General features: G+C 34.4%; 1 protein-coding gene across 1 annotated transcript in view; it reads right to left on the bottom strand.

The window, feature by feature from the left end:
* Positions 1–26,029, bottom strand: part of LRP1B (low density lipoprotein receptor-related protein 1B) — a 582,545-nt gene that overhangs the window by 139,321 nt on the left and 417,195 nt on the right. Inside the window, exons 42-49 of the mRNA XM_010575228.1 lie at positions 24,262–24,451; positions 22,597–22,801; positions 11,012–11,204; positions 10,412–10,537; positions 4,630–4,758; positions 1,855–1,974; positions 698–811; positions 351–500 (exon numbers count right to left, since the gene is read on the bottom strand). Of these exons, the coding sequence (XP_010573530.1) occupies positions 351–500; positions 698–811; positions 1,855–1,974; positions 4,630–4,758; positions 10,412–10,537; positions 11,012–11,204; positions 22,597–22,801; positions 24,262–24,451 (1,227 nt within the window). The remainder of the gene's footprint in view (positions 1–350; positions 501–697; positions 812–1,854; positions 1,975–4,629; positions 4,759–10,411; positions 10,538–11,011; positions 11,205–22,596; positions 22,802–24,261; positions 24,452–26,029) is intronic.

Consider the following 26,029-nt stretch of genomic DNA (forward strand, 5'->3'; position numbering starts at 1 on the left):
CTGATGCTTGATGAGCTTGACATTTCAATAACTAATGTTTTACTTAAATAAAAATGATTAATGACAGACCTAACCTGGAGGAAATAGAAAGCTAGACATTACAGTTTTCTTCAGAGAAATGCAGTAGTAATTTGTAATAATTTGCATAATCTAATGAAACACAAAATAAAGATTGGTGAAAAAAATCTGCATCCAGCATTATATTAATCTCTGTATTAAATAAAACAGTATTAACTGAATAAACATTTCACAACACAATTAGAAAAAAGAACCAGAAATATAGGAATATAATTTTCAGAATGTAAAAAAGTAAATTAATTTTTTCTTTTTTTTTTCTTTTCCGCAGTTACCTGGGCATTTTAGTTCATCTGTATAATCTCCACAGTCATTAGATCCATCACATATCCATTCTGGCAGTATACAAAGTGAAGTTGAGTTACAGCTAATAAATCCTGAAGATTTTATTCCAAGTTTATAGAAGTAAGCACAGTTTGTATTATCTGGAAAGAGATAGTAAATTACTATATCACACCTAATAGAGATTGAGAGCCTTATAGTTTGGTTTTCAGGTTTAGCTGGAGTTTGCGCAGACCATGCAGCTGCTGGTATCCAACTAGTAACGACTATGAATTAACTGCTATATAACAAGGAATAATCATCGAACAGATGCTACGATGAAGCACAAACACAAACTTACTACAGTTCTTTTCATCTGAAGCATCTGCACAATCAATGATCTGGTTGCACTGTGCTGATTTTCCAATGCAAATCCCATCTGCACAATGGAATTCTGTTGAAGCACACGTTGAATCTATAACATATGGTTATAAAAGATGTAAATTTCTGTACTAAACAGACTCTTCAGATGCATATTAAATGTAATATGTTTAAACCTTCTACCTTATAGAATGAAGCATTCAGAACGCGCTGTACCTTCCATAGCTAAAAATTCAGTAGAAATATAAGGTCTTATAAACTTGAAAGCATAAGTTTCTAATTTTTAGATTTATTTTTGGAGCCTAAAAGTCTCTATCTAGATAATTCAACCAATTTGAGATAAGCACCACATGAGGAAGGAAGGAGCACTTTCAGGACCATCTATGAATCTCTCAGCTTTCTTTCATGTAACACCAGGTTGGTGTTTTTGCCTGTATGCTTTTCTCTCTACTCATATTCAGCTAAAATATTAAAACCCATGCAGCGCTTTCAAAAAAATGCTAGTTACTACAGCTACATAGGTTTTAGCTATATATTGTGGAATAATTTCCCCTCCAATCTTTCTGAATTGTAACTAAGGATTTGTGTTGTCTGCTAGCTAGGCTTTATTCATTGGCTGATGCAAAGATATAAATATTCATGTTTTAAGACATAAAAAGAAAAACAAATCTGAAGTAAAAAGAGAACAATTCTAGTAAGTTTTGCAAAGGACGCAGACATTGCCATGCATCTGAGAAGCAAAGAAATAGAACACTAGCTACTTCAAAGAGGAAACAGTGCAGCAGATGCAGAGAAGAAATCACCCATCTTTCAACCCTTCTGTCTGTAAAAGACGCTCTCTCATTTATTACTTCACCGAAGAAGCAGCAACTGTATTTTCTGAGTTTTCCATAGCCAAACCCACTCTCCTTTTAGAGGACTGTAGGTGTAAACCAAAATCGGTCTTCATATGAATCCCAACATATGCTTTCTCAAACATACCCGTCTGCACCTGTTTGGTTTTGATTTCTAACAAAACAAATGCCAGCACCTGTAATTCCAATAAAGTTATGTGCATGTTCTAGCTAGTCCTGTTTACATACTAAGTATTTACAGAGCAGTACTGCAAAATCACTTTGGAAGTTAACTGTAATTTACCTTTACAGTCAAATTCATCAGAGTTGTCACCACAGTCATTTGTACCATCACATACTTTGTTACTTGAAACACAGCGACGGTTAGAACATGGCTTGAAACCCTTCCGACAGCCTCTATTTTCTGGAAAGTTAAGCACAAGCACATAATTTCATTTAGACACTTGATATATAATAAAAATAGCCTTACATTAAAACTAGACAAACATTCCAGAAAAAGATTTTGAATTAAAATGCATTTGAAGCTACAGGAAGAGCTTCAGAAATTGTTCATTTATTGTCCAGCAGAACAACTCGGACTGATAAACAGATAAAGAATAATAAATGAAAGCATGATGAGAAAGAACGACAAAAAATGAAAAAGGAAAGCCTAATTCCCAGTTTTCATTATCTTGTGGTATAAAAAGCCCATGTGCTTTTAATGCATTTGTTTTGACACACTTTTGTCAGGCATGTGACAACGTTTGCATACGGCATCAGTAATTCTATCATATAGAATGACACATACCAAATTTACCCTAAAAAAAATTAGGAATATATGGAGAGTAAAATAATAATAAAAAAATATTAGCAGAAATGTTTCTGGATTTCTGAATACCAATACTGTAAATGTTCTGCTCATGTAGGTACACCATTGAAGAATGTATGAATTTTACATATGCTTATAAGTTTGAAAATTCAGGACTTATTTACTAAGGCTCTAACCATTGTAGAAGTCATGCCACAATAATAAATAAATATTGTTCATTGGATTAGTTAATAATAATGAGTATAACATCCTCTACTTTATCAGATTCAGAAAACAACATACTGTATGTGACCTAGTGCATAACAGAACCGCAGTTCTTCAGGCCTTTTCCAACATGTAGCAAAAAGTTCAGTATGGTTGATTTAAATCAGGCAAAATGTACACTGTCTCACTACAAAGCAATATAATGTCCTTCATAAAATTATGTGACAAATCTAAGGAAAGACAAATTGTTGGATCTTGCATTTATATTTTTTTCAGTATTGTAGAATAAAGTATGAAGTAGTTTTAGCAGCTCAGTAAACCTCAGTCTACTGACATATAAGACAACTTGTCTGGAATGACAAGAAGGAGTATTTTGAGATCCCTCACCAGCTACAGCTTTCTTATTTGTTCCCATATGACTTTCTCTCTATTCCTTCAATCTACTCTCCCCTCCTAAGAAAGTAAAAGAAACTACATGAAACCTTAATCTTTCTTCCATGAACTGTGAATGAAATAAATGACTAAAATTAATAATAGTGACAAAGAGGTTTAATCCATATAAAAATATTGCTGACTGTTTTTTTGGGTTATGGTGTCAGTTTTTTTGTTTGTTCGTTTGTTTTTAAATTAATTCTTATGTCTAAGAAATATGCATACATAAATACAAATATATCAACACATAATTACTAAGGAAACCTAAGAAGGAATTCACAGACATAAGTCATTTATGTTTCAGTGCTTTGAAGCTGTCACTTGTAATTCAAGGGCCCTTCCCGCCGGTAACTAGCAGTGTTTTTTATATTCCAGATTCTTATTTCCTTGTCTGATGTGTTATTTTTTTTCAGATTCAAACAAGCCACCCTCCTTAGTTATCTACATGTAGTTGATCTGATGGAATGTTACTATTAGTTTTACATGACATGATCAAAGCAATTATCACACAGATGTCTCAGATGGCTGAAAGTTAACAGGACAAAAATTGAAGTTGAAAGAAGAACAAAAATGACATAGTATCGCTTGCTATACTCAGATTGCTGGTGTTAATCTTTGTAAGGAAAAAAAAAAAAGGGGGAGAGCGCTATTTCATTTCTTTTTTCCAGTATCAACCATGGCTATTAAAATGGCAGAGGTGAACTCCAGGACTTAAAGCAGACATTTTAATAAAACTACAGAGGTGGCAGGTATAAACGTAATGGGTGGGTTTGAAATGACATGAAATTGTTCATGTGGAAAACAGAAGAGGTACCAAGGCTGAGATATGGCTATACAGACCAAGACAAAGACCAAGAGTTACAGGCACACAGGTAACAAGAAGATTTCACTTAATGTGCAGGATACATGAATTCACTAAGGTGACTCAGTGATTTAGGAAAATTATTTGAACAGTAGTGTTTTAGACACTGCAGCAGGCAAACTCAGTTGGACACAAAAAACCTGGAAATGATTCACTCAGTGATTATTAGGGCAAAAAAAACCCAGATAAGGGTAGAATCTCTTGGGAAATTTATGAAAGTAATGAGTCTAACTTGTTGCAAGATGCCGACTGATTGGTGTGAATTATAATAGTATTATTAAGTTAAACAGCAAACTGTGTGGAAAGATATCTATTACACAGCCATTTTTGTATTTCATAATTCTTCTATTTTAGTGTTTTGTATTCACAATCAGAGAAAATCTTATTAAATATGGAAAACTAAATCAAAATTCCTAATTAAAGCTGAAAAAACTCAATTTTTCATCTTTGAAAAAGCAGCTAGCTGTATTTTGCCTTATTCTTGTTTTAGAGACAGAAATATGAGAATATTTGAGATGCTTTTTATTAAATATAAGTCAGCTAATACATGAAGCTTGCAAGGAAAATATGTTCAGGTATAAGTAATTCTATCCATAGAACGTCAGGGGTTCTTTAATGTGCGAGTTGGCATTTTCTTCTTGTGCATCTTGGTGAGCAGTTGGTATGAATAAGTAGGAAAGTCACAGAGGAACCAATATAAGCGTGTATAACCGAAGTAAGAATGTGAAGGTGAAACATCTGGAAATACTTACCACAGTAGAAAAGTTTTTCATCAGACTTGTCCTTACAATGAGCAATGCCATCACAAGTCAGCTGATAATCAATGCATTCACCATTTCCACATTCAAACTCAGAATAAATGTTGCAAGTAGAATTTTTAGCTAAAAATAAAACATATGAACATGTAATTTTTAATAGCTTTTACACTTAGTGAAAATGAGAAATTGATGCATTTAAAATATCTCCTACGCAGTTGCTGAAAACCTAAGTACAAAAAAACCCCAACATGGCATCAGAACTTAAAAGCTTCTACAGAGTGGTGGCCTGCAAGACTGCTATACTTCTCTGTAAATTTGTTGATATTATGCAGGATTGAGGACTGATATCTAAATAGCAAACAATTTTCAGAAACTTTGTTGGGGTGAATTCCAAACCACAGTAAGAGAGAGCCTGTAAAAGAAAAAGACATAGCCAAATATCCAAGAGGGAACATGTAGCGAAGCAACTTAAAGGCAGTGATTCTGATAAGATGGTGGCTTTGCAGCTACTGTGCTCAGCTATCCTCTACCCACACATGCCTCTCCACAACCCCAGCTTGTATGCAACCGTTTCTTAACAGATGTTTAAAAAAAAAAAATCTCTTCAACACAGCACATCCAAAAGCAAGAAGTAAACACTTACCATTACCTAGCAGTTAATTTGAACTCTCAATTCTGTTTTGTGGCACTGTGCAGCTGCTCAGTGTGTACACAGGTACCGGCATTAATGTACTACATCCAATGTTGAAGATCCATCCTAACACCCAATGAAGACAACCTGCTGTTTCTACTTTACTTATTTCTTTTTAATCACAAAAAATCATTGGTAGACATGTAAACTTTTTGTGTTCTCACCTCCTTAAAGTGGATGTCTTACCAATTATTTTAGAAGAGAACAAGCTGTTCGTTTAATATTTTTACTCCTGCTTTCTCTTGCATATAGATTTTCTATTAGTTCAGTTAGAAACTAAAAAAGTGTCACAACATTGACACAGAACAATTTGGTCATGAAGTTCATGATAGTACATACATTTGCTTCATGTGTATGGTTCTAAACAAAATACCAAACTTGAGAGAAAGAAGAAGAATATAGGAAAACTCAAGAGGAAGAATAGGGAAATGATACCTAATTATTATGCTTTTTTCTTCTTTCCATTATAATTACTTCAGCACGAATTCAGGAAGAAACAATGCCTGCTACGTGCAAAAGTCAAGCCAATACAAATTGAAAACATTTCTTGATTTGATTCAAGCATGAAGAAAAATAGAAAATAAGTGCTGAAAATATAGGTGCTGGACAAGGTGAGATCTGATCTTGAATATGATTCATACAATCCTTTAAATTTTAATCAAGTTTATCGCAGCAATTATTTTTCTCTCTTTCCCCCCATTTTTTAGCACTGTAAGAACTTAGATCTTAGGAGAATTCATTCTCAATTACATTTGTAGTTCATCTAGTTCAGCATCTTAGACTGCAATCTTTAGAAAGAGATGCGGAAGAAAAAAAAATAATCAAAATGTATGTATAGTATAATCTGCCCTCGGTTAAAGTGTAACTGGAAACCCTTGTAGCGATTGCTTCAACCCCCAACTTTCAGAAACAAAGCATTTTAATGCCTTTCAAAACCGTTTCTTTGATGAGAAATAAGTAGCCTGGGTAGTCTTATTACCCATTTAATCATACAATCCCTCTTTGAATTTTACTGAAGCTTCATCTCAAGAATCTTGACTGGCAGTAATTTATATAGTCTAATTACACTTTGAAAGGACAGTTAATTCCTTTTCTCAGTTGGAATTGCTAACTTTCAATTTTATTGACTATCTGTTTCAACTGTGTTATGAAGAAAGAAACTTTTGATCTCACAGCTAAACTATAGTCTGTCTTGTTTCCATTCTTCCTGTGCTTGTCAACCCCAACGCTTAATGTCTAAGTCTTTCCTTTTTTTTAACTAATAACTCAGATCAACGTTTTCTGCAAACATTATACAAAATAACTTAGAAGATGGAATATTACATCATGGTCTAGATGAGGATTTAAACACAGTTTTACTTAACAGCAATTTTAAGAGCTATAATGCTTTTGGAAAATACAAATGCCATATAATATTATAAAATAAATTAGCGGACCTATGAATTTATCTGCTGAACCTCTTTCACTTTCACTGCTGATCACTACCTCAACACGGTAAACAAACAAGTAAAAAAAGTGCTTTAAGAAAGGTTCAACTTCAGTAAGTCATCTGATATAGCCCTAGACAGACCTGAGAGATACATGTAGATAGATAAAAATATCTCAGTAGTTATTATGATAGATATGTAAAAATCACAACTATTACTAAGAAAGTAGTACCTTACTACCATAATAGCAGTTATGTTTTTCATCTTGGTTGTGTTTTTTTAACCTCTTTGGGATGCCGGCAGCCATCTTTCTTTCCCACCTCCAGACAAACCAGGACTTCTATTGCATTCATGAATTGAGTTCAAATCATTACACAAAATGAATAATGTCCATTACATTTAATGAAGGCAAAATGAGGATCAGTGAAAGATTTGTCTCCTTACTGCTCCAGACATTAAGAATTCCAATTCTTCTTTGTATTTTCTCAGTTTCTAATTAATCTAATTAATGTAGGAAATGTCTATGATATAAACCTTTACCAAGTATTGAAAAACTTTTAACCTGCTACAATTTGATCTCCTTTATCAGCCAATGAGGTCTCTGCCCTGCTGGGAGGAAGTAAAAAAAAAAAAAAAAAAAAAAATCCATTAGGCTCTTGCCAGCCTTAGCAATGAAGGAAAAATTCGTTGCCAGATTCAGAGAAGGTGGCAGCAGTTAATTCCAAGTCTTTAGCAATTCCTGCACTTTACCATGCTCTATCTCACGGGTAAAGGGATGGGAGGATGCTAGCTAAGCAAGTGACAGACCTGACGCGCAAGATCAAGTGCAGACTGGTAGGCAATAGAACTTAAGGAAATCTTCCAGCCCCAAGAGGTCTCTTGAATGATCAAAATCAATAAAACTTGACAGTGTGGGAGGGTGAAATAAGGTGATTATATAAGCCTGGTGGTAATATTCCATCTGCAGGAAGCAGAAATGTTTGGCTTTATCTATTTTTTAGATACAAAAATATCTTTTTGTAAAGTAGTAAGGTGTTAATTAATATCTTTGAACCATTAACAACCAGATTCCTGTTCATACAACCTCAATTGATCACTGGATTCTGATTCTGTTACTAGACTAAAAGTCTGCTACTCTGAACCAGTGTTACAGTTTAAATTGAAATCTTTATCACTGCAAATCATCTGTAAAATTATTTGTATCTCAATATACAGCTAGACAAAGCATTTTTTGAGTAAGAGCTGTAAATGTAATACAGGTTAGTTGTACGCTACTTTACTCCTGCAACTTGACTCTAGATCAGCTGTATATTCCCTGTTGTGAAGGATAAGAGTTTTAATGACTTTAAACCCTCATACTTCTATATGTTTAATTACAGAACCACGTCTTTCTGTGAAATCTCAGTGACTTTGTAATGCACAATGTAAATACTTAGTTAACAACTAACAACAACATGTATGTGTGAGCCAGAGGTAAAGGTGGAAGGTGAACTATGAAGTGTGTGAAAGTGAAGGATAAATTCACATATTTGTTTGGGATACGTTGGTAGCTACTCTATGATTACACTGATTATATGCATAATTAATGTATGCATCTGATTTCACTTAATAGCAATATTTTAGGAAATTAAGCAAAAGGCAAAGCTATGGATCCAAAATAAACATGGCAAAAGAAAAAAAATCCTAGATACGATAACCAAGCAATTAGCTTGGTATGGTATAAAACTAATTACAGGCTCCTCACAAAGCTCTGTAGCTTAGTTGCCAAGCCTAAGAATCTGATTCTAAAGGACTAGGGTCCAGCCCTAAGGATGCCTTGAGCCAATTTAAAATCACATCAATACTTAAAGGTGTAATTCTACCCTTTACTTCATCAGTCTTCTGTTCTCACGAGTTCTCTTTAACTAGCTCTAGTCATCTTGCAGTGTCAAGCTGAATGAGGTCTGCTCACTGATCCAACCAAAACTAGGTCTAAACCCCCCAAATCCTAATTCCCAGTCAAGCAAGTCAGTTCAGTCACCATTCGGTTATACAACTGTTATTGATGGTGAAAGGCATATGGTGGGAGGGAGAATAAGACTGTCCTTAGCAGAAGCACACTTCTTGCTCCTCTTCAACTGATCATTAAAAACCAATATTCTTTCCTGTTATGAAAATACCAATATGAGAATACTGTTGATTCAGATGTACCAGGAAAGCCTAATACCATTCTAGCATAAAAAGTATCAGTGGCATGACCAAAATAAACTCTGTTAGCAAAGGAGTAGGTTTGCAAAATAACCAGTACAGGTATGTCAATGAAGGACTACATCTCTTCATATCCCACACCAGCACAGCTCTGCATATACAGACCAGCATTTTAAAAGTGACTCTGTATCAGTAGAAGAGAAGCTACTTGTTAGGCCGCCCAGGAGCAACAGACTGCCACAGAAAAGTCCGAAGCAGGTAACTGTCTAAGCTTCTAGCAGGGTGGTAAATCTTGCTAAATCATACACAAAGCTTAAATATAATTTTTCTTGAATGTCATAGTGTCTCTCTACTGTTACGATCAAAAAATTGGATTTAGAGAAAGCTGGTGGGTTAAGCTATGAACTGAAGCAGCAGAACAGGCATACTTGGCAGATAAATGTGGAAGTGCAAAACTTGATCTAAGGGTTGGGATTTCTGCCCCACAGAGGTAAAGGTCCAATAAACCACCTAAATTTGGAAGGGGTCTCTAACTGTGACAGAAGAGCTATAATAGTGACACTAACAAAGACATAACAAACTGCATGCTTCTTCCCCAGCTTTCCCTCCATTCCAAATCCAGCCAGCTACACTTGCTGAGGGGAGAAGCACAAAGTCATGTTCCACATCATGAATGTGGGTCATCCCTGGGAAAACAGCCCAAAGCTTTCCAGTTAATTAACTCCTGCTAAGGCACCGCATTAGCAAAGTGACAGAGATTTTCTCCAAGTTATTAGAAGAGCCAGAGGAGTGCAGATTGTGTACATATATTGCATCCTTCCAAATTACCAGCACATACTTTATGTTCACAAACACCAATTCTGCACAGGGACAGCGTGTGCTAAAGAAGCTGCAATGGATGACCATATATTCTGAACCACTTCTGAACTATGAAGAAACAGTCATCTCATAGTTTCGTTATTATGTACTGAGACATACTGGTTCAGTGGAAGCATGGGAAGATGCAAGAAGAGGAGAATGGATGACAGTGTAATACAGAATATTTTCCAACAAAACCAGTCTCCAAGGAGTCTGCCAACTTAAAGTGATACATTTCCCAATTACTAAAAGACCAATTCTACAAGATTAAATACAACAGCTGGTTAATAAATTACAATTTTTTTATATGTCTAAGGACATGAAATGAAAGTATTTGTACTCAACAGAAACAGATTGCAAGTAGGAACTGTTGAATAGAACACAACTACCTAAACTGGAATTTAAGGAGAGTACAAGTATTAATGCTTTTTAACCCCCGCAAAGCCTTATAAGACATAAACCAGTTAAAAGCCTGATATATGCTGAATGTGCCTGATCAATTTTTACAGTACATAGAAGCAATAAAATTAATGGCTTGGGCCAACTGTCTTTGCTTATGATAGCCAACTGCATCGCACCATACAAAAGCATTGTGTCAGCTAGTATTACTTACTCACACATCTGTTATCATCTATCAGTATTCTATCCCCTCTACATGAGCAGTTCACTCGTCCGTCAGGAGTCAGAAGGCATAAATCATGACAACCTCCATTCATTTGTGCACAAGGAGATAACTCACCTGAAAAACAAATGATAAAAGATGAACTCTGTTTTATTCAATTTGCTTCAATGGCCAGTGTCTTTGAGAGAGTAAAAATCACCATATCTCAGATTCATGGGCAATTTATTCAAGTTTTATCAGCCAGATGAAAATGTCAGCATGCTTCAGATGCTAGCATACTAAAGATAAACAAATGGAGTTACCTTGAATATACTAATTTTAAAAACCCACAACATTCAAAACTTCTGATATTTGACAGGAAATGATTTAAGTGCCATCAAATGAGCACAATGTCCATAGCAGAAAGTGGTCATTCAATAATATTTATTTACTTGGGGAAGAGGTTACATCCCATCTTTTCTTAACATTTCCCACAATAAAAATAATTTATGAAACACCATGAAATGTTTTAACTTGGTTAAAACTAAGTCAAATTCTTCAGATGAATGATATTGGAATTAACAAAATAGTATATCTTGCTTTGTAACTTACAACTGTTAGTATCATTTGCAACAGCAATAATGCCCATTGGCTGATGTGGGATATCAGAACGAAGAACTTTTGTATCTCCTCCTGTATATTTACTGGAACGCAGAATAGCTCTCCTCACTCCATCTGACCAGAAGATATAATCATCATATACAGCCAGGCTGAGAAAAGTACCTGGTCCAGATTTGACAATTACCTAAAATACATAAGTACAGAAGAGAATCATGAAAAGGCATGTTGTCGCTGAACAAGAAGTTTTAAAACTGCAAACTGTGACTCATACCACTTTATAGTTTTAGATAAACCACTTAATTCTTCTATACTTGCAGCACCTGGAAAAATGAGATAAGAGTACTTAAAATCTGTTAAAAGGATGCTACAAGGGTCCAAATTTCAGAAATCCAGGCATCTGTTCCTTAAGTTAAAAATCACAGTTTATCTAAATGTGCCTGTCAAAATACCTACTCAACACACTACCAGCTTAATAGCTCAAACAGAAAAGAGTACAAGAGGTACTGTAGCATGGCTGAAAGCCTAAAAATTCTGAGTATTCATGAATCAAAGCGAGAAGCATGTTTCAGAACTGAAGAGCGTTCACCATATCATCGTATTAGAAACTTGAAAGACAAAGACAATAAATGTTTTGTAAGTGCTTTCCAATTAAAAAAAATCTCCTCAGTCACCATATTAATTATCAGTTTAAAACCTAGAAAGAAAATATGACTGCAGTTCACTATAGAGTAGGGTTTGAAAGAAAACTGCAGAAATACAATTAATTTAATCTCAGTCCTGTAAAACATTTTCATATATGTTCTTTCTTGCTATGTATCAGAATTAAAAATTTAACATGAACAGTTTCTGTTCTGAAGAATATAACACATTTTTAATCAGTTCTCTTGTTGAAAATTTAATTTTGGCTGAACAGAATTATTGGAAGGAAGTTATTTCTCCATTAGATAATGGAAATTAATAATATTCTGAACATATTTATTGCATTGCATTCTTCATGTTTCTCTGGGAACAGTAGTAACTTATGTATATGTATAAAGTGGGAACAGTTCTTCTGACCCAGGCTGGCAAAAAACCCCTGTACCTATGTATCTGGCTGCTACTTATCATAGGGAAATTGGGATAAAACCAGAGAAAGAATATCTTTCTTTTAACAAACCAACAGAAAACACTCTTTCTTTATAATCATCAATGCTCAACCTATATCTCTACTTAGGTCACTGTGGTTTTCCATCTGCTTTATGTCCCTTATCCTCTTTCCCAAAGGACCTTTTAATAATGATATGAGTTCATGGAAATCAACTTGAAATGTAGAGGATAATTATCTGCATATAGACAGCAATGTAATGAATTTGAGCTATTCATGCTGACTGCACACATGCATATAGGCTGCACTGTACATGCAGACCCAACTGGTACAGTTTAGCCTACTTGCAGGTGGATGCTGCGTACCATGTTTTTTAAATGATGGAATGAGAAAGAAGTAGTAAGGGTCAACCCCATATTTAATAAATAAATAAATGAGGGGGGGAAGTCTTTCCCATCATATGAAGAATTCGCCTAATATATGGGACATCCAAATTCAATTTTGTGGAATAACCTCCCCCCCCCCCCCCTTTTTCCTTCTACAGCTGTGCCTTAGAGATTAAGAAGGTGCCCTAACTCTGCAGTATTCAATACCAAGTAATGCTTCAGTGGATGCCGGTTCACTGCTCAGGGTATTTCAACATTTGCTAATATAAATAATTGTAGTCCAGAGCACAGGAGCATTCCTGGCCATGTTTAAATTCACTTATGCAGATATAGTGTCAAAATTACTTACACTAATCAGATAATTATAACAAATTCTGCATGACTATGCACACTATATATTTCTGCATATTTGAAAGAAGGTTTGACCAGCAAATTCTTTTTTCCAGCAAAGACTTTTTCCAGTGATAAGTGTCCCGAGAGGACCACTTTTCTCTAACTAGGCTTTTTTCAAAATTAAAAGTATTAAAAGATAAATGGGAATGTATTAATGGCAAAAAGACCTCTTTTGTAATTGTGCACATTTACTGTAAGGCACTTTTCATAATACCTTCTTAAAAGCCTATGCTATTCATATTCAGACACATTTCAGGAAAAAAAAAATCAATTGCGTATGCTTCTGAAAGTTCTGTACAAAATCTGGCCATGCAGATTTTGCAATCCCATATTTGTTCTCCACGATAGTGTGAAACCGTCCCAGTTTGAAGGATTTTATTGTCACAAGCAATCCTAAAGAAGGCACTACCTCTGTTCAGCTTTTTGTGTTCTGTAGCACTGTCGTAATTTTTCTCAGATTGTAACAAAGGAATTTAAATTCATTACAGAACTGATCATCATCATTCAACCTTGGGAGATTTGAGATCCAAATAAAGGGTCACAAAAGCTAACATCCAGGAACATTTGTTCACTAGTGCTCGTAGCATTTCATTCACCGAAGTCTCCTCTATTATGCCACAGCACTATCCAAGGACACTAGTTTTATTCAAGCATCCAAAAGAAAGATTCCTATTTCTACCAGGTTTTGATGGTAGAAAATGTCAAATTTTTTTTTTTATAATTTTTTAAAATCTTGATAGCACACCTGGATGATCAGAAGCAACTGAAAATGAAAGATGATTTCTTTAAAAGTCTGTTCATCCTTGGGTTACCTGCCAAATCACATTTAAGTCCTGAGGATTCAGTGTCAACCAAATTTGCTATGTATCAAACATGTTGCAAGTCATCTATGTTTCCACATTTTGTATTCTATACAACTTGCATGTTCATTTTCCCAGCAGTGTCTGCAGCTCTGGACAGAGATACCTGCAGATTCACCAGCAGGATCATGTAATGAAAATTCAGGTTCTTGCACTGTGACCCTACTGAAATCCTCCTTGGGTGGCCCCATCTGGCTGGCCCAGGAGGGGTAGGAAGCACAAAACGGTCTGCCCACTACTCCCTGCTTCCTTTTTTCTTGCTGATTGTTTGTCTCTAACAAAAATAATAATGGTGTAACCCAATACAAGCACTTTGCAGATCTATTCCTCTGAGTTACCGATAGTAATCTGATCAGCTTTAGATCCAGACATAAGACAACTGCCGCAGTCTTTCAGGGAATGCACGTACCCACACACATAACACAGAGAAGCAAGCCAATGCAGAATCAGTGATCACCATTCAATCATCAGAAAAATCATGTTTTCAAATTGTAAAAACTCCAAGCTAATCAACTTATAGAAAGTTTTATATAAATTGGTGGCTGAGTAGGAACAAATGACCCAAAGCAGTGCTCCCACTTATGCGAATACAGGCAAAAACCTCTTTACATATCCCATCTGGAAGCACATTATCAACACAAGCATACTGCCCAGTTAATCTGCAATTATACAACTGCAGTATATGCTGCCTGTTGTTCAATTAGGGGTGCATAAACTGTGCTGGAATGGGAAAGCCATTGTATACACTGAGTCAGAGGAAAAAAGGACAAAGTTCCATAAGAAACTGAGTGTCTATATTACACAGAATACCATACACGGAATAACTTCTGAACCTCTGCAGACAACATACAGGTAAAGACAACTAGAAGGTACAACTTCAACCATCAAATTTAGTCAAGCATGATATAAACCACAATGGAATTGAAATTTAATTCAGAAAGGCCATATTCATGCACCCCCCCAGACTACTGTAGTACTGTATAAATACTTAAGACCTTTTCTGGAAAGGACAAAAAGTGCCAAAAAGCATCCTGTGCCACAGGCAGAAAGCAAGAATAATTATGGTCATCAGCAATGTTTTTGGTCACAGAAGAGAGAAACGTGGTACTGAATGAGTGTGCACACATTGAAAAAAAGCAATGCATTGCCATTCTGCATTACAAAGATCAGAACTGAACAGATTTCTTTTTTTTAAGTAACAAGTTTTTAAAGTTTTTTAAACAGTATAAAACAAAATCAAACATATTAAGACCCTGTCTTGACATATTTTATCGTGTCTAAATTGATACTAAAATTTGCAACAATATATGTACAATTTTAAGACATTAAGGAAACCTGAACAAGACATCTCTACCATCCGTTCTGCCTGAACCAGTGAAAGTCAGATACATCCAATAGTACATCATGTGTTTTAATACTGAATGATACCGACACTCAGTTACAGCATATACTTCGAGCTCTGAATAACAGATGAAAAGTTTTCTTTTCTTCCTGTAAAGAGATAAGGAGACTGGGGGAGGAATGTCACAAGTAGCAGGGCAATTTAATTTTAACTATGATCCTTTCTTTTTTAAGTTCTGCTTTTAAGTTCTCGCAACATCTTTTGTTTTAACACATAGCTGCTCTAAATTTGGGGTATGTGTAGCAGTTTCTCTAGAAAAACATGATTGAAAAAGGGGAGGAGCCAGTCAGGCAGACATGTCAGGCAGACAAGAATTTGTGCCAGAATACTATAATTTGAATGATTTGCATAAAACTCTTATTAGATTGTCAATAAGAATGAGATTTATAACAAATCTTACCATGACAATGCTTAACTTTTATAGAAATACAGGGTTTTTTTAAAGATGAGTGCATAAAGTTAATGCATCAGCTTAAAATGTGAGTTGCTTTTAAGTATTTTAACTCTATTAAATGGCTTATTGATAATACTTCTCTTTCAGAATGCTCAATAAATAGCCAGTGCCATCTAATAAAGCTTTTAAAAGTTTTTGAAGGGCTCTTTACTCTTCTAAAGATACCCAAAACCCACTTAAAGGTCTATAACAGAATGATAAATCTATTATAGAAAAGTGCATTTTAAAAGGTTAAAATTAATGACAATTTAAAGTCAATTGCATAATAAAATCATTAGACAAGTATAAAGCAATATAAGTAATCTAAAAATAAATAATGTTTTAGATGAATATCAGAAAACAGTCTGACAGAACTGCCTTGTACAGAACACCACGTTACCCAAAATTAGCTAATGTATTTTATTCTTTCAAATGGAAGACACAAAATAGTATGCCATATTTATTATTCAATTATGAATACTGTTTTTAAAAGAGTATAGACAAGGAATCCATGAAAAAAAAAGTTATATGAGACTGTGACAGGGAAACCAGTTGCACAGCCAAGGGAAAAATTAAAATAATCTAAGTCTTTAATAATCTAATAACTTTTACGTGTATCATTTAGCCACCTCAAAAAGATACACTTAGATCATACTCCTTGTTTTGCTTGTCATTGATGTGGCTGCTTTAATAAAAAAGCAAAAATGCTGCCTCTTACTGCATAAACAGATCTATCAGCCTTGATCTGGAGTATCCAAATTCTGCCCTTCCAACACCGTGATGTTATTAGGACAAATATCTTATGTTAACCAGAGAAAAAACAATTGCAGGGGGGTGAGGTGGAATGGGAGGTTAAAGACAGAAGAAGAAAGAAAAGTGGTACTGAAGAGAACACTTGTGAGTTTACCAATTCCCCATTCCTGTTGCCACAAAAGAAATTAGAAGAATTTCTAGTCTAGGTTTATGTTGGGTTTTGTGGGAGAACAGTGCCAGTCGCTGCTATACCCTACTAAAATAATCATGCTTTTTGTTCATTGATCTGAATAAAGACCATATTTTGACCATTTTCATATCTTTAATGCATGGATTTTATTTTAATTTATTGTATCTTTCAGAAATATCTTCGAAAGAACTTGAACTGCAATTACATAGCAAAGCATACAATGGACATACTAGAATACCACATTTACCAAGAACAGTCCAATAACAAAATCAGAAGTGCTTCCTCTTCAACAATTCATTTTTGTTTCTCCATGCTAGAAATGAATGTTTAAGAGACTGAAAACCAAACCGCTATGCTAAATTTGTCGTGTTCCAGCTGCTACTCAGATTTGCAGTTCAGCTGAATGATATATTAAGCAACTGTTTATAACAGGCCTGTACTTTACAGTGCCATTCAAACAGGAAGTATACATCTCTTTAAATTTCGACTATATTAACCAGGTTCTTTGCAACTACATGCATGTTAATTACACAATACTTATTTTCAACAACATAAATAATAATGACAAACTTCCTCTAATGCTACATTTATTTCAATCTCCTAGAATTTTGTGGTATTCTAAGGTATTATAAATAACCTTATTCTCCACAGCTTTAGAGGTCATTTTTATCTTTTCATTAATTCCTTCTTTCGGTTAATTTCTACCAGGCTACTAACACTGGACGTCAAGATAGTTCATCAAACAGTCCCAAACTAACAGTGTTGGATCTGTCAACCAGCTACCTAGCTCACACAGATTAGAGGATTTTATTGCCATTGGTTAGGGAATCACTTTCATTAGGTTTGATCTTAGCATTACTTTACAGAACTCTTCAAAAGAAAGCAACTCATCAATGTCAATTGAGTGAACTCCCCAGAAAAACAACTAATTAAGCAGGGGTGGGTATTTCACTATTTGTATTGGTTCTGGACCTCTTCAGTCAAATGTTGAAGCGAAACATGGACATTTGGAAAGTTGAGAAACAAAGACTCTTTTTGATAAGTTTGCCAGAGAGAAGAATCAAGAATAAAACATTCCCACTACAACTACTATATTTATATTGCTGGACAGAGAAAATTAAAAAATCCACCACAACTTCACTTCTAGTACCATTAATTTCCAAGATTATCCACACTATTCTGGCTGCTTTTCAAACACAGAAAGAAAGAATTGATTAAAAAGCCCAGAACCTAACAATAAACTATAATAATCGGGGGAACAGGAGATGCAAAACATGATGAACTTAAATGTCTAGGTGGAAAGCTGTGCATGTTGTGCAAATAATATCAATTTTTATTAGCATTTCTTGTTTCTCTACTGTTGTTGCTTTTAGTGCTGTTTAACAAAATCACAAGGAAGCAGTAGGAACTGATGAAATAATTTCTCTATGGACAGTAGGCTCAATTTTATTCTTTTTCTAGACAACCATCCAAGCTTATTAAAATAGCTGCCTTCTAGTTGACATTATTTTCCTTTGGGTTAGTTTCCACAACTAATTATTTATTAGTATATAGAGAATAGAGCAATGTGATTCTTCAACTCAGAATCACGTTCAGGACCTGCATCTCTTTGTAACTGCTCACATTCAAATCTTAGTGAGAATCTTTTCTAAGACTTTTTTTAGCACATTCTGATTTTAACAGGGTTAGACATTCTACATTTCTAATTGTTAGTATTTCGCATGATTTACCTCTGTTCTGGCTACCCTGTCCGATCTCACTTTTATCCTGCCTTAGTGAGTTATTTGGCCACTTCTCAAGGTAACATTGATGTCATCATGAACACCTTCCAAGAATTGACCAAAATTACTCTCCTGTCCTCAATCATACTTGTACTACAAATAAAAGATAATGACATGTCTGAAAAGTAATTTTAGATGTCAATCATAAAGTCAAGTTTTTCATAAATGCACAGCCAAACCTTTAACTTCCATTTCTGCATTTAGTAGTTTGAAGAACAGATCTGATAAAATGTTACTGAAGATAACAGAAGTTGAAAACCCAACTTCGGAACTTGTTTAATTGCTTAAATATAGAATTCCAACAGAATAAAAACATATATTCTAGAAATTGAAAGTTATAATTACTGCAAGGTAACAACTACATGGAAGTTGTAATTACTGGAGACACTTCTAAAACCATACTGATTTTAACAATCACACCTGTAGGCCCACAAGACCATAACTGAGACCAGAATATTCCAACCTGGACATTAGAAAATAACCAGACTTCTGTTTACAGGAAGTTAACTATATTTCTAGGTTCCTGATATGTAAAATGTTACAGAATACTCACACTGAAGAAGAAAAGGAAAAAAAATCAAAATAGCTCACAATCTATGGGAAAAATAAGTCCAAAACATAAAATCAGCTTTATTTGCTGTTAGCTCAGTCTCTGTTCATGAACAAATTAAAGCATTAAGCAGCTAAAACCAGCTATGGCCACAATATTAAATCCAACTAAGGACAAGAGCAAAAATGGAAGAAAAAAAGGGAAGGGATTGTGAAAAAAATAATTGCCACTTTTGTTTTTTAACAGGAAGATCTGACAAAGCAGAACAAGAAATGTTAAAAAAAAAAAAAACCTGCATATATTCTAAGTAATAAAAAGGAGCAAAAGTAACAAAAAAATTCTTCCAAACTTGAAAGAGTACTCCAGCAACCAAATACTACTATTAAAATATCAGCTTAACACAAAATCGATAAACTCTTACAATCCACTTAAAAGAGTCAGTTCAATACTGCTAAATTATTTTCTACTTATTTATTGTACTAGATTATTGTGGTGAGTAGAATGAAGAAAGAAGCTGCTATCAGGAAGAAAATTCATTACATTACCATTAGCTTTTCATGTTCTACTGTACAATTTCTACCTTTGTTAACCTAACTGAAACTAGAAAGCAATGAAGCAGAGATACTGAGGAAACAGGTAATCTGTTTAAACTATTTTTGAGGGGTGGCTGATGGCAGGACCTTGCTGAAACACCCTAAAGAATCTCAGATCACCAGAATGGTGGAACGATTATTACTTGTATTATCGTAATGTTACAGAAACCAGAGATCTTGTCAAGCTGGACAGCATATGAACGAAAAAAACAACTCCACTGGAAATATTATTTCACTAGATCAATAATACAATTTCCTGGTTGGGTTCTGGCATTCTTGTATCACTAAGAATGCATCTACACGGTGATGAGCAACTCTGCTGAAGCACTGCTCATGAGGCCAGTACAGTTTAAGTGCAGAACTGAATGAAGCAGCCTGGTGGGTTTGTTTTGGTTGTTTTTTTTTTTTCTGGTATGATGATCCCCACCTACCTAATGCAGAAAAAGTGCCTTCGGAACCCAGGAAACACACACAACTTTGGCTCAAAGCTCATAGCATGTGAGAACTCAGATCAGTATTTTTGACAACAGTTAGTTGATTCTCCCAAAACAGGTATTGGTGTAGGACAACCACTAGTGGTATAGCTTTGTATAGGTAATACACTAGAGCTCCCAAAAAGCCTTCAGAAGAGCATGCTGGACTCAGCTTATTGCTTTCAGGAGCTTTTTTGTTACTGTAATGGGGAAGAAGAGTTCAAATGACAGAAAGCCAAACCAACAGGCAATATACTAGGAAAAGTAGAAGTTTCAATGTTCAATGGCTGAGAAAACCAAATGACCAGTCTGTCTTGCTGATGCAAACTGAAAGCCAGAGGTCTGATAAAAAGGTGGGATTTTAGTAATGGTTTCTGCAACTAAGTTGCATCACCTCCCATTTCAGGTTTGTGATGTGTATTTTGTTATACCCTGTGCAGAGATGAAGAAACTGTTTCCACATAACCTACTAATTACCTTGTACTTAACTGACAGCATATTCAAAGCCTTAAGTAAAACAGGATCAGGAAAGTAAAACTAAACAGGATAGCAAAATGGAAAAGAAACAGCAGTACAAGACAGACGTATACATCACAAAGTGGAAATGCAGCCAAAATTAATAGGAAAAAAAAAATTCTAACTGAAAAAAGTGTAAGAAAATAATTTAAGATTCCCTGTTGAAATAGAAGAAGAACAATAGAGTATTTAGCCTAGAAAGAGGTATTTTGAGAGAAAACAATTAAAGAAAGCATAGGAGATAAAGGAAATTATTTTAAAAATTATTTAGTATTGCTGATCTAAATGAGATAGTTTTCTCTTTTCCCTAATAAATGTGACAAAAATAGTACTGACAAAGACAAATAACATTGTAGATAGAGATGGTAATGCACTTAACCAAAGCAAACCACTGGAATAAAATGGCATGTATATAACTATTTATGTACATCCTTAAGCTCCAGGAACTTAAGAATAAGTGTCTGAATTTGCAATAAACTTGCAGGCACACAATGAAGTATTAGCACAAGTTCCTACTTGTGAAAGAAATAAAAGTTGCATGTGTCTTTTAAATAGGCATTTTTAATTGACGATGAACCTTACTATAGACAGGAGTTTGTCACTTACATTTATAATAATGTAGATGAATACATCATGTAATGGAATAAGATAAAAGAATCCTCTAATGTAATGTCAGTCTTCAAAAATGACAACACAATGGAAGATAAAAGGACAGGAAGTCAAGAGGAGGATGATGTAATATATTAGAACTTTCAAATTGTGATCAAAGTCCTACAAAAGAAATAGTTGAGAAAGCTGACAAGTATGAGAAAAACGGGTGATTTCCTCTACCTGTATTTCCTATACCTGTATTTTAAGATGACAACAAGTCCCTAGAGATTCCATCTGAAAAAATATTTTAATGTGGTAGACAGCACATTACTGAGGTACACACAACTGAGGTGCCTTCCTGATACGTAATTATTCAAATTAGTCAGGAATAAGAACAGGTAAGACTGGATACATTTCAGGAGAACTGATGAATGAAGCAGGATTTAAGAAAAACATCAAATGGCAGAGACTAAGCAGAGATCATTTGAACTAGGTATATCCTTTTGTAATTTAAGTAGGAGCTCCAAGATCATTGCATACAACCCAGTTAAAAGCTTTTGATTTCTTATATACAGTAGTGTAAGAGATAGAACCATAAACAATTCTGCAAATACTATTGAGCTGTTATATGGTTCAATATAGATCCATTACATGTACATTTGGAAGACCATGTGCTGTTCTTTTACATTATCTCACGAAAGATGCAGCAGTAACTGATGGACATACAGATCTAAATGATATGAATCTTCTCTGAAAGTATGACCTGAATTTAAATAAAAAGTAAGTACAGATTTTGTATAACATTTAGAATCAAGATATAATTAAAGGATAAAAAACAAGGAATAATATGAAAGAAGGAAAGATGGTAATTCCATTTTTATCTCCCAAATGGCAAAACAAAACCAAACCCCAAACAAACCCATGAAACTGCCTTCTGTATGTTATTGTCAGATACACAGGTGGATTCACTGAGCAAGAAACCCAGAAAGTTAACCAATTTTCACAGTAAATATATAGTCAGAGATTGTATACTTTATACTCAAGTACCAAAATGTATTATGATAAAAGAGTAATGGAGTGCGGTTGAGTATGTCTGAAAATGGATAGTTAGAAAAGAAAAAAAAATAAGATTTGTAGAGTAACACTCAAGCATTACACAAAATAAATTCTAGTGCGTTCAGAAAATTTTGGCACTGGAAGGAAAATTATAATCCTCCTATGTAAAGCAGAACATTTCTCTACCTCTTCCACTGAAGTTAGTTCTACATTTTTTTCAAGCTGATACAGATCATTTAGGACAGTGATGCTTCAGGCTCAATACTAACACAAACAGATTTCGTGGTAAGGGTCTGCATCTCCAGAAGGTCATCCAGAAACTGGAATGTGTTGAGTAAACAGAGGATTACTTGTAGTTCAGAAGTGGTTTTGAGTTTTATATCTAATATACAACTAATATTAGGAGAAACTTAGGCAACTGATGATCTTCCTGTAATACTGTCATTTTAAAGATGCTAACAAATGCAAACAAACAGATTCACAATTAACATGTTTGAGTTTTTGGTTTTACTTACATATCTTTGTGATCCATCATATTCACACCTCTCAATTTTTCCCAAGCTGCCATCTGAAAAGTAAAGTTTCTCCGCCCTATGATCAATGGTAAGTCCATTTGGTGTCAGAATATCTGTACTAATGATAACCTGTGCATTTTTGCCTGAGAGGGTAGATCTCATGATGCTTGGGAGCTGCTCATTCCAGTTAGTCCAAAACATTAAGCTGTATTAAAATCAAAATAACAAACAAAACCATAAGATACATTTTATAATTTAATTCTCTATGAAATGAGCAACAGAAAAAAACATATGCCTTCATAGACAATTATGAATGGCATCTATAAGTAATTGTGATAATCAATGGTAAATAAGAAAATGTAATAGCCAACATCCTTTAAGTTATAGCAGTTTCTTAGTTCATTAACTTGTATACGAGTACAGATTTTTTTCTCTTTGCAAGTCTGTTCAATTCTGATCATGTCTCTATACTAATATATCATTACAGAGAGATATAAGCTGTGCAATGATATAAACTTAATTCTGCTAATGTGTATATTAGTAATTTCTAACAGTGAAATTAATCTGCAGCTTTACCCACATTAGAACTGTGATAGAAACAAAAGGACTGGTAAGCAGAAGGATGATAATGGGAAATCAAGCGACCTTAATATGCTCTACAGGAGGCTCCGTCAGCCCCTTGCTATTGTTAAACAATGGTGGACAAAATGTTATGGAATGAGCTGTGGATGTAATTTATACACTGCTTAGAACCTGCCCATCCTCTCACTGCAATCTCCATCAGTATTTAGTTGGTTTATTTATGATACCTGGATAAATCGTATTTCACAATACAGCATAAACTCTTAATTTGCATAAACTGCACGTGAAGTCACTCATGGAAATAACATTGACTACCCACGCAACATTGTACGTTCAGCTATCACAAGTTAAAAATAGAACTTATTAAGGCAGAAATGTAGCCTGGCCTCCCCAAAGGGAAGACAGTTACAAGAAGCAGAAAAAGCAGGTTGCCTTTCTTCCAGAATTAACAGAGAAGATTAAAGTAACTCAAGTTTGTAAGACACTTATTAGCAAGAGGCTGAAGTAGAAATATAAATCCTCCTATTATCGTACTAGGAAACAAAGTCTTCTTGAGAGTGGCAGGAAGGGAGCTAAATTAGACTTCTTACCAGGATGTTGCCCACAAGCACCGTTAAATGTACACCTCGTTATATAATTTTATACAACACTGATTTTTGTGATAAACACATGGGCCTATCCATTTGCCACACTAGAAACTCAGATTCCTTTTCTCAAATGCTTAAATTAATTTTGTTTTTATTTAAGCAATGAGACTAACGTCTGACAAAAGCAAGCAGTAAAATGATCACTCTTGACAATTTGCATTTAGCTCACTTTTCTTAAAACCAGCTTGGATTTTTTAACATTCCATCAAATTGTAATGATTATTTGATCTGAAACATAAAACCATATAAAATGCTGTATCTTCATTTTGCAATTGCTTAAAAAAAATTAATACTAACATTTGTCTCCTAAACAAGGAAATCTACTTAATCTTCATAGGGCTCAGCAGTATTAGTTGACTCTGAAATAAAGAGGTACTGCTGTGTCCTTGACATTAGGCAAAAATTAAAAAACTAATAAGAGAGATATAATACATACTTTTGACATTCGTCTAGAGCTAACACATGTGGATGATCATCTTCAGACATTGTTATTACTGCTTCCCGGTTAAAAGCTCCTCGACGTCTCTGGTCAACAGTGTGTCTCGTGATTGAGGATGTGGTTGAACTGGTCCAATAGAGAGTGTCCCAAGCTCTATGGTAAGCAAGTCCCTCCACTGACCCAACATCTGGAAGACATGGTTACAGACAGAGCAAATAAAACTCCTGCTAACAAGATGTTTGTTTCTCTTTTTCCTCGAAGTCGATCCTGCAGAATCACAGAGTTCAGCTATTTCAGCCTATTGACTCTGTCAATTCTTTTCTCATTCCACTGTTTATTTCTTTATTGGAATCAAAGTCTTATTATTTTTTCATAACTTTAAATAAAGAAAACATAGAGAGCAAGATCACTATTAATATCCCTGTACTATATTTGTCAATTCTAACACTCATTAAATTAATATTTTTACTACAGCATCCCCAGATAATATATTAGAAATAATAAGCATTTATTCAAGACAGCAATAATTTAGTCACAACTTCAAACATCACTTAAGCCAAGTCTTGGACATGTTTTCGCTAATTACTTGTATTACTTAGCACTATCTTTCGATGTGTTTTCTAACACAGATACACATTATATTAATAGGGATCAAAGTGTCCTGTTGTTATTAACTGTCTAGGCTTTTTTCAAACACCTGAAAAATACTGAAAAAAACCCCAACTCTGAAGGTCTCCACATCAATACATTGTTTTAGTAAGCCACAATGCCACACTTTTGCATTCTACCTAAAAAGTGTGAGCTAGAAACAAAAGCAGATATTAATAAGCAGCTAAAACATATATTTAATGTCCAGAAAAGATAAATTGTATCTGATTCCAATATATAAAAGCGACACACTGTGAGAAACGGGAGTAATGATTTCTTACCATTACTTTTGCATTACTACAGAAATGTATGTTCATTACTTCACTTATTATTTTGTTAGAAACAAGTAATTTTAGACCAGAAGGTTCACACAGCTTATTAATGAGCTACAGAAGGCAAAAATCTAGAAATATGATAAGGATTACATTACGCTGGTTATTACAATTTACATTCGGTTTGCTGGAAGATGTAATTTTTACCATGCAATTCATACACACAGAACAGAAAGTCCCAAAGTAAGTTTGATCACACTGAAAGTGCTAACACTAAATCAAAACTAGGAGGCAAATAAATAAAAACTGTGAAACAATAATTATTTATCAGGTTTTTACATTTCTCTTTCTAAAGCATTTGGAGATCTTCTGACTACATTTTCATTATCTGTAGAGATGTAACAGTGACTTGTCTTATAGAAGAATAGAAAAAAAATAAAATTAGATGACACTCCTTAACAGGAGGTGAATATATGTAAAAAGGGTTTTCCTACTTTTGAAGGAGAATTTATGAAAAAAAGATATCTTTAGCTCACTTACAAGTAATTCAAAAAAGTGACTGAGTTTAACTTTAAAAATGGCATTGAAGGTGACTTGAAAATTACAAAAAACTCTGCTGAGCATGGCAAAAATGACCCTTTTGATAAGAATTCTGGTTTTCAAAAGGATGAATGGGTTACAAGTATTATTTCTTCAAATGCAATATTTAGTTTCCTTATTAATTTATTTTGAATTTTAAACATCAAAACCATATTGAGATATAGCAAAGGTTTTATTTCTTGTTTCAGACATCACCAACTGAAATCAGAGATAATCAGTTCATTCAAACATCATTGACAGAGATG

Source organism: Haliaeetus leucocephalus, unplaced genomic scaffold (genome assembly GCF_000737465.1).
Source record: "Haliaeetus leucocephalus isolate CR32 unplaced genomic scaffold, Haliaeetus_leucocephalus-4.0 Scaffold451, whole genome shotgun sequence".
In the NCBI taxonomy this organism is placed as follows: domain Eukaryota; kingdom Metazoa; phylum Chordata; class Aves; order Accipitriformes; family Accipitridae; genus Haliaeetus; species Haliaeetus leucocephalus.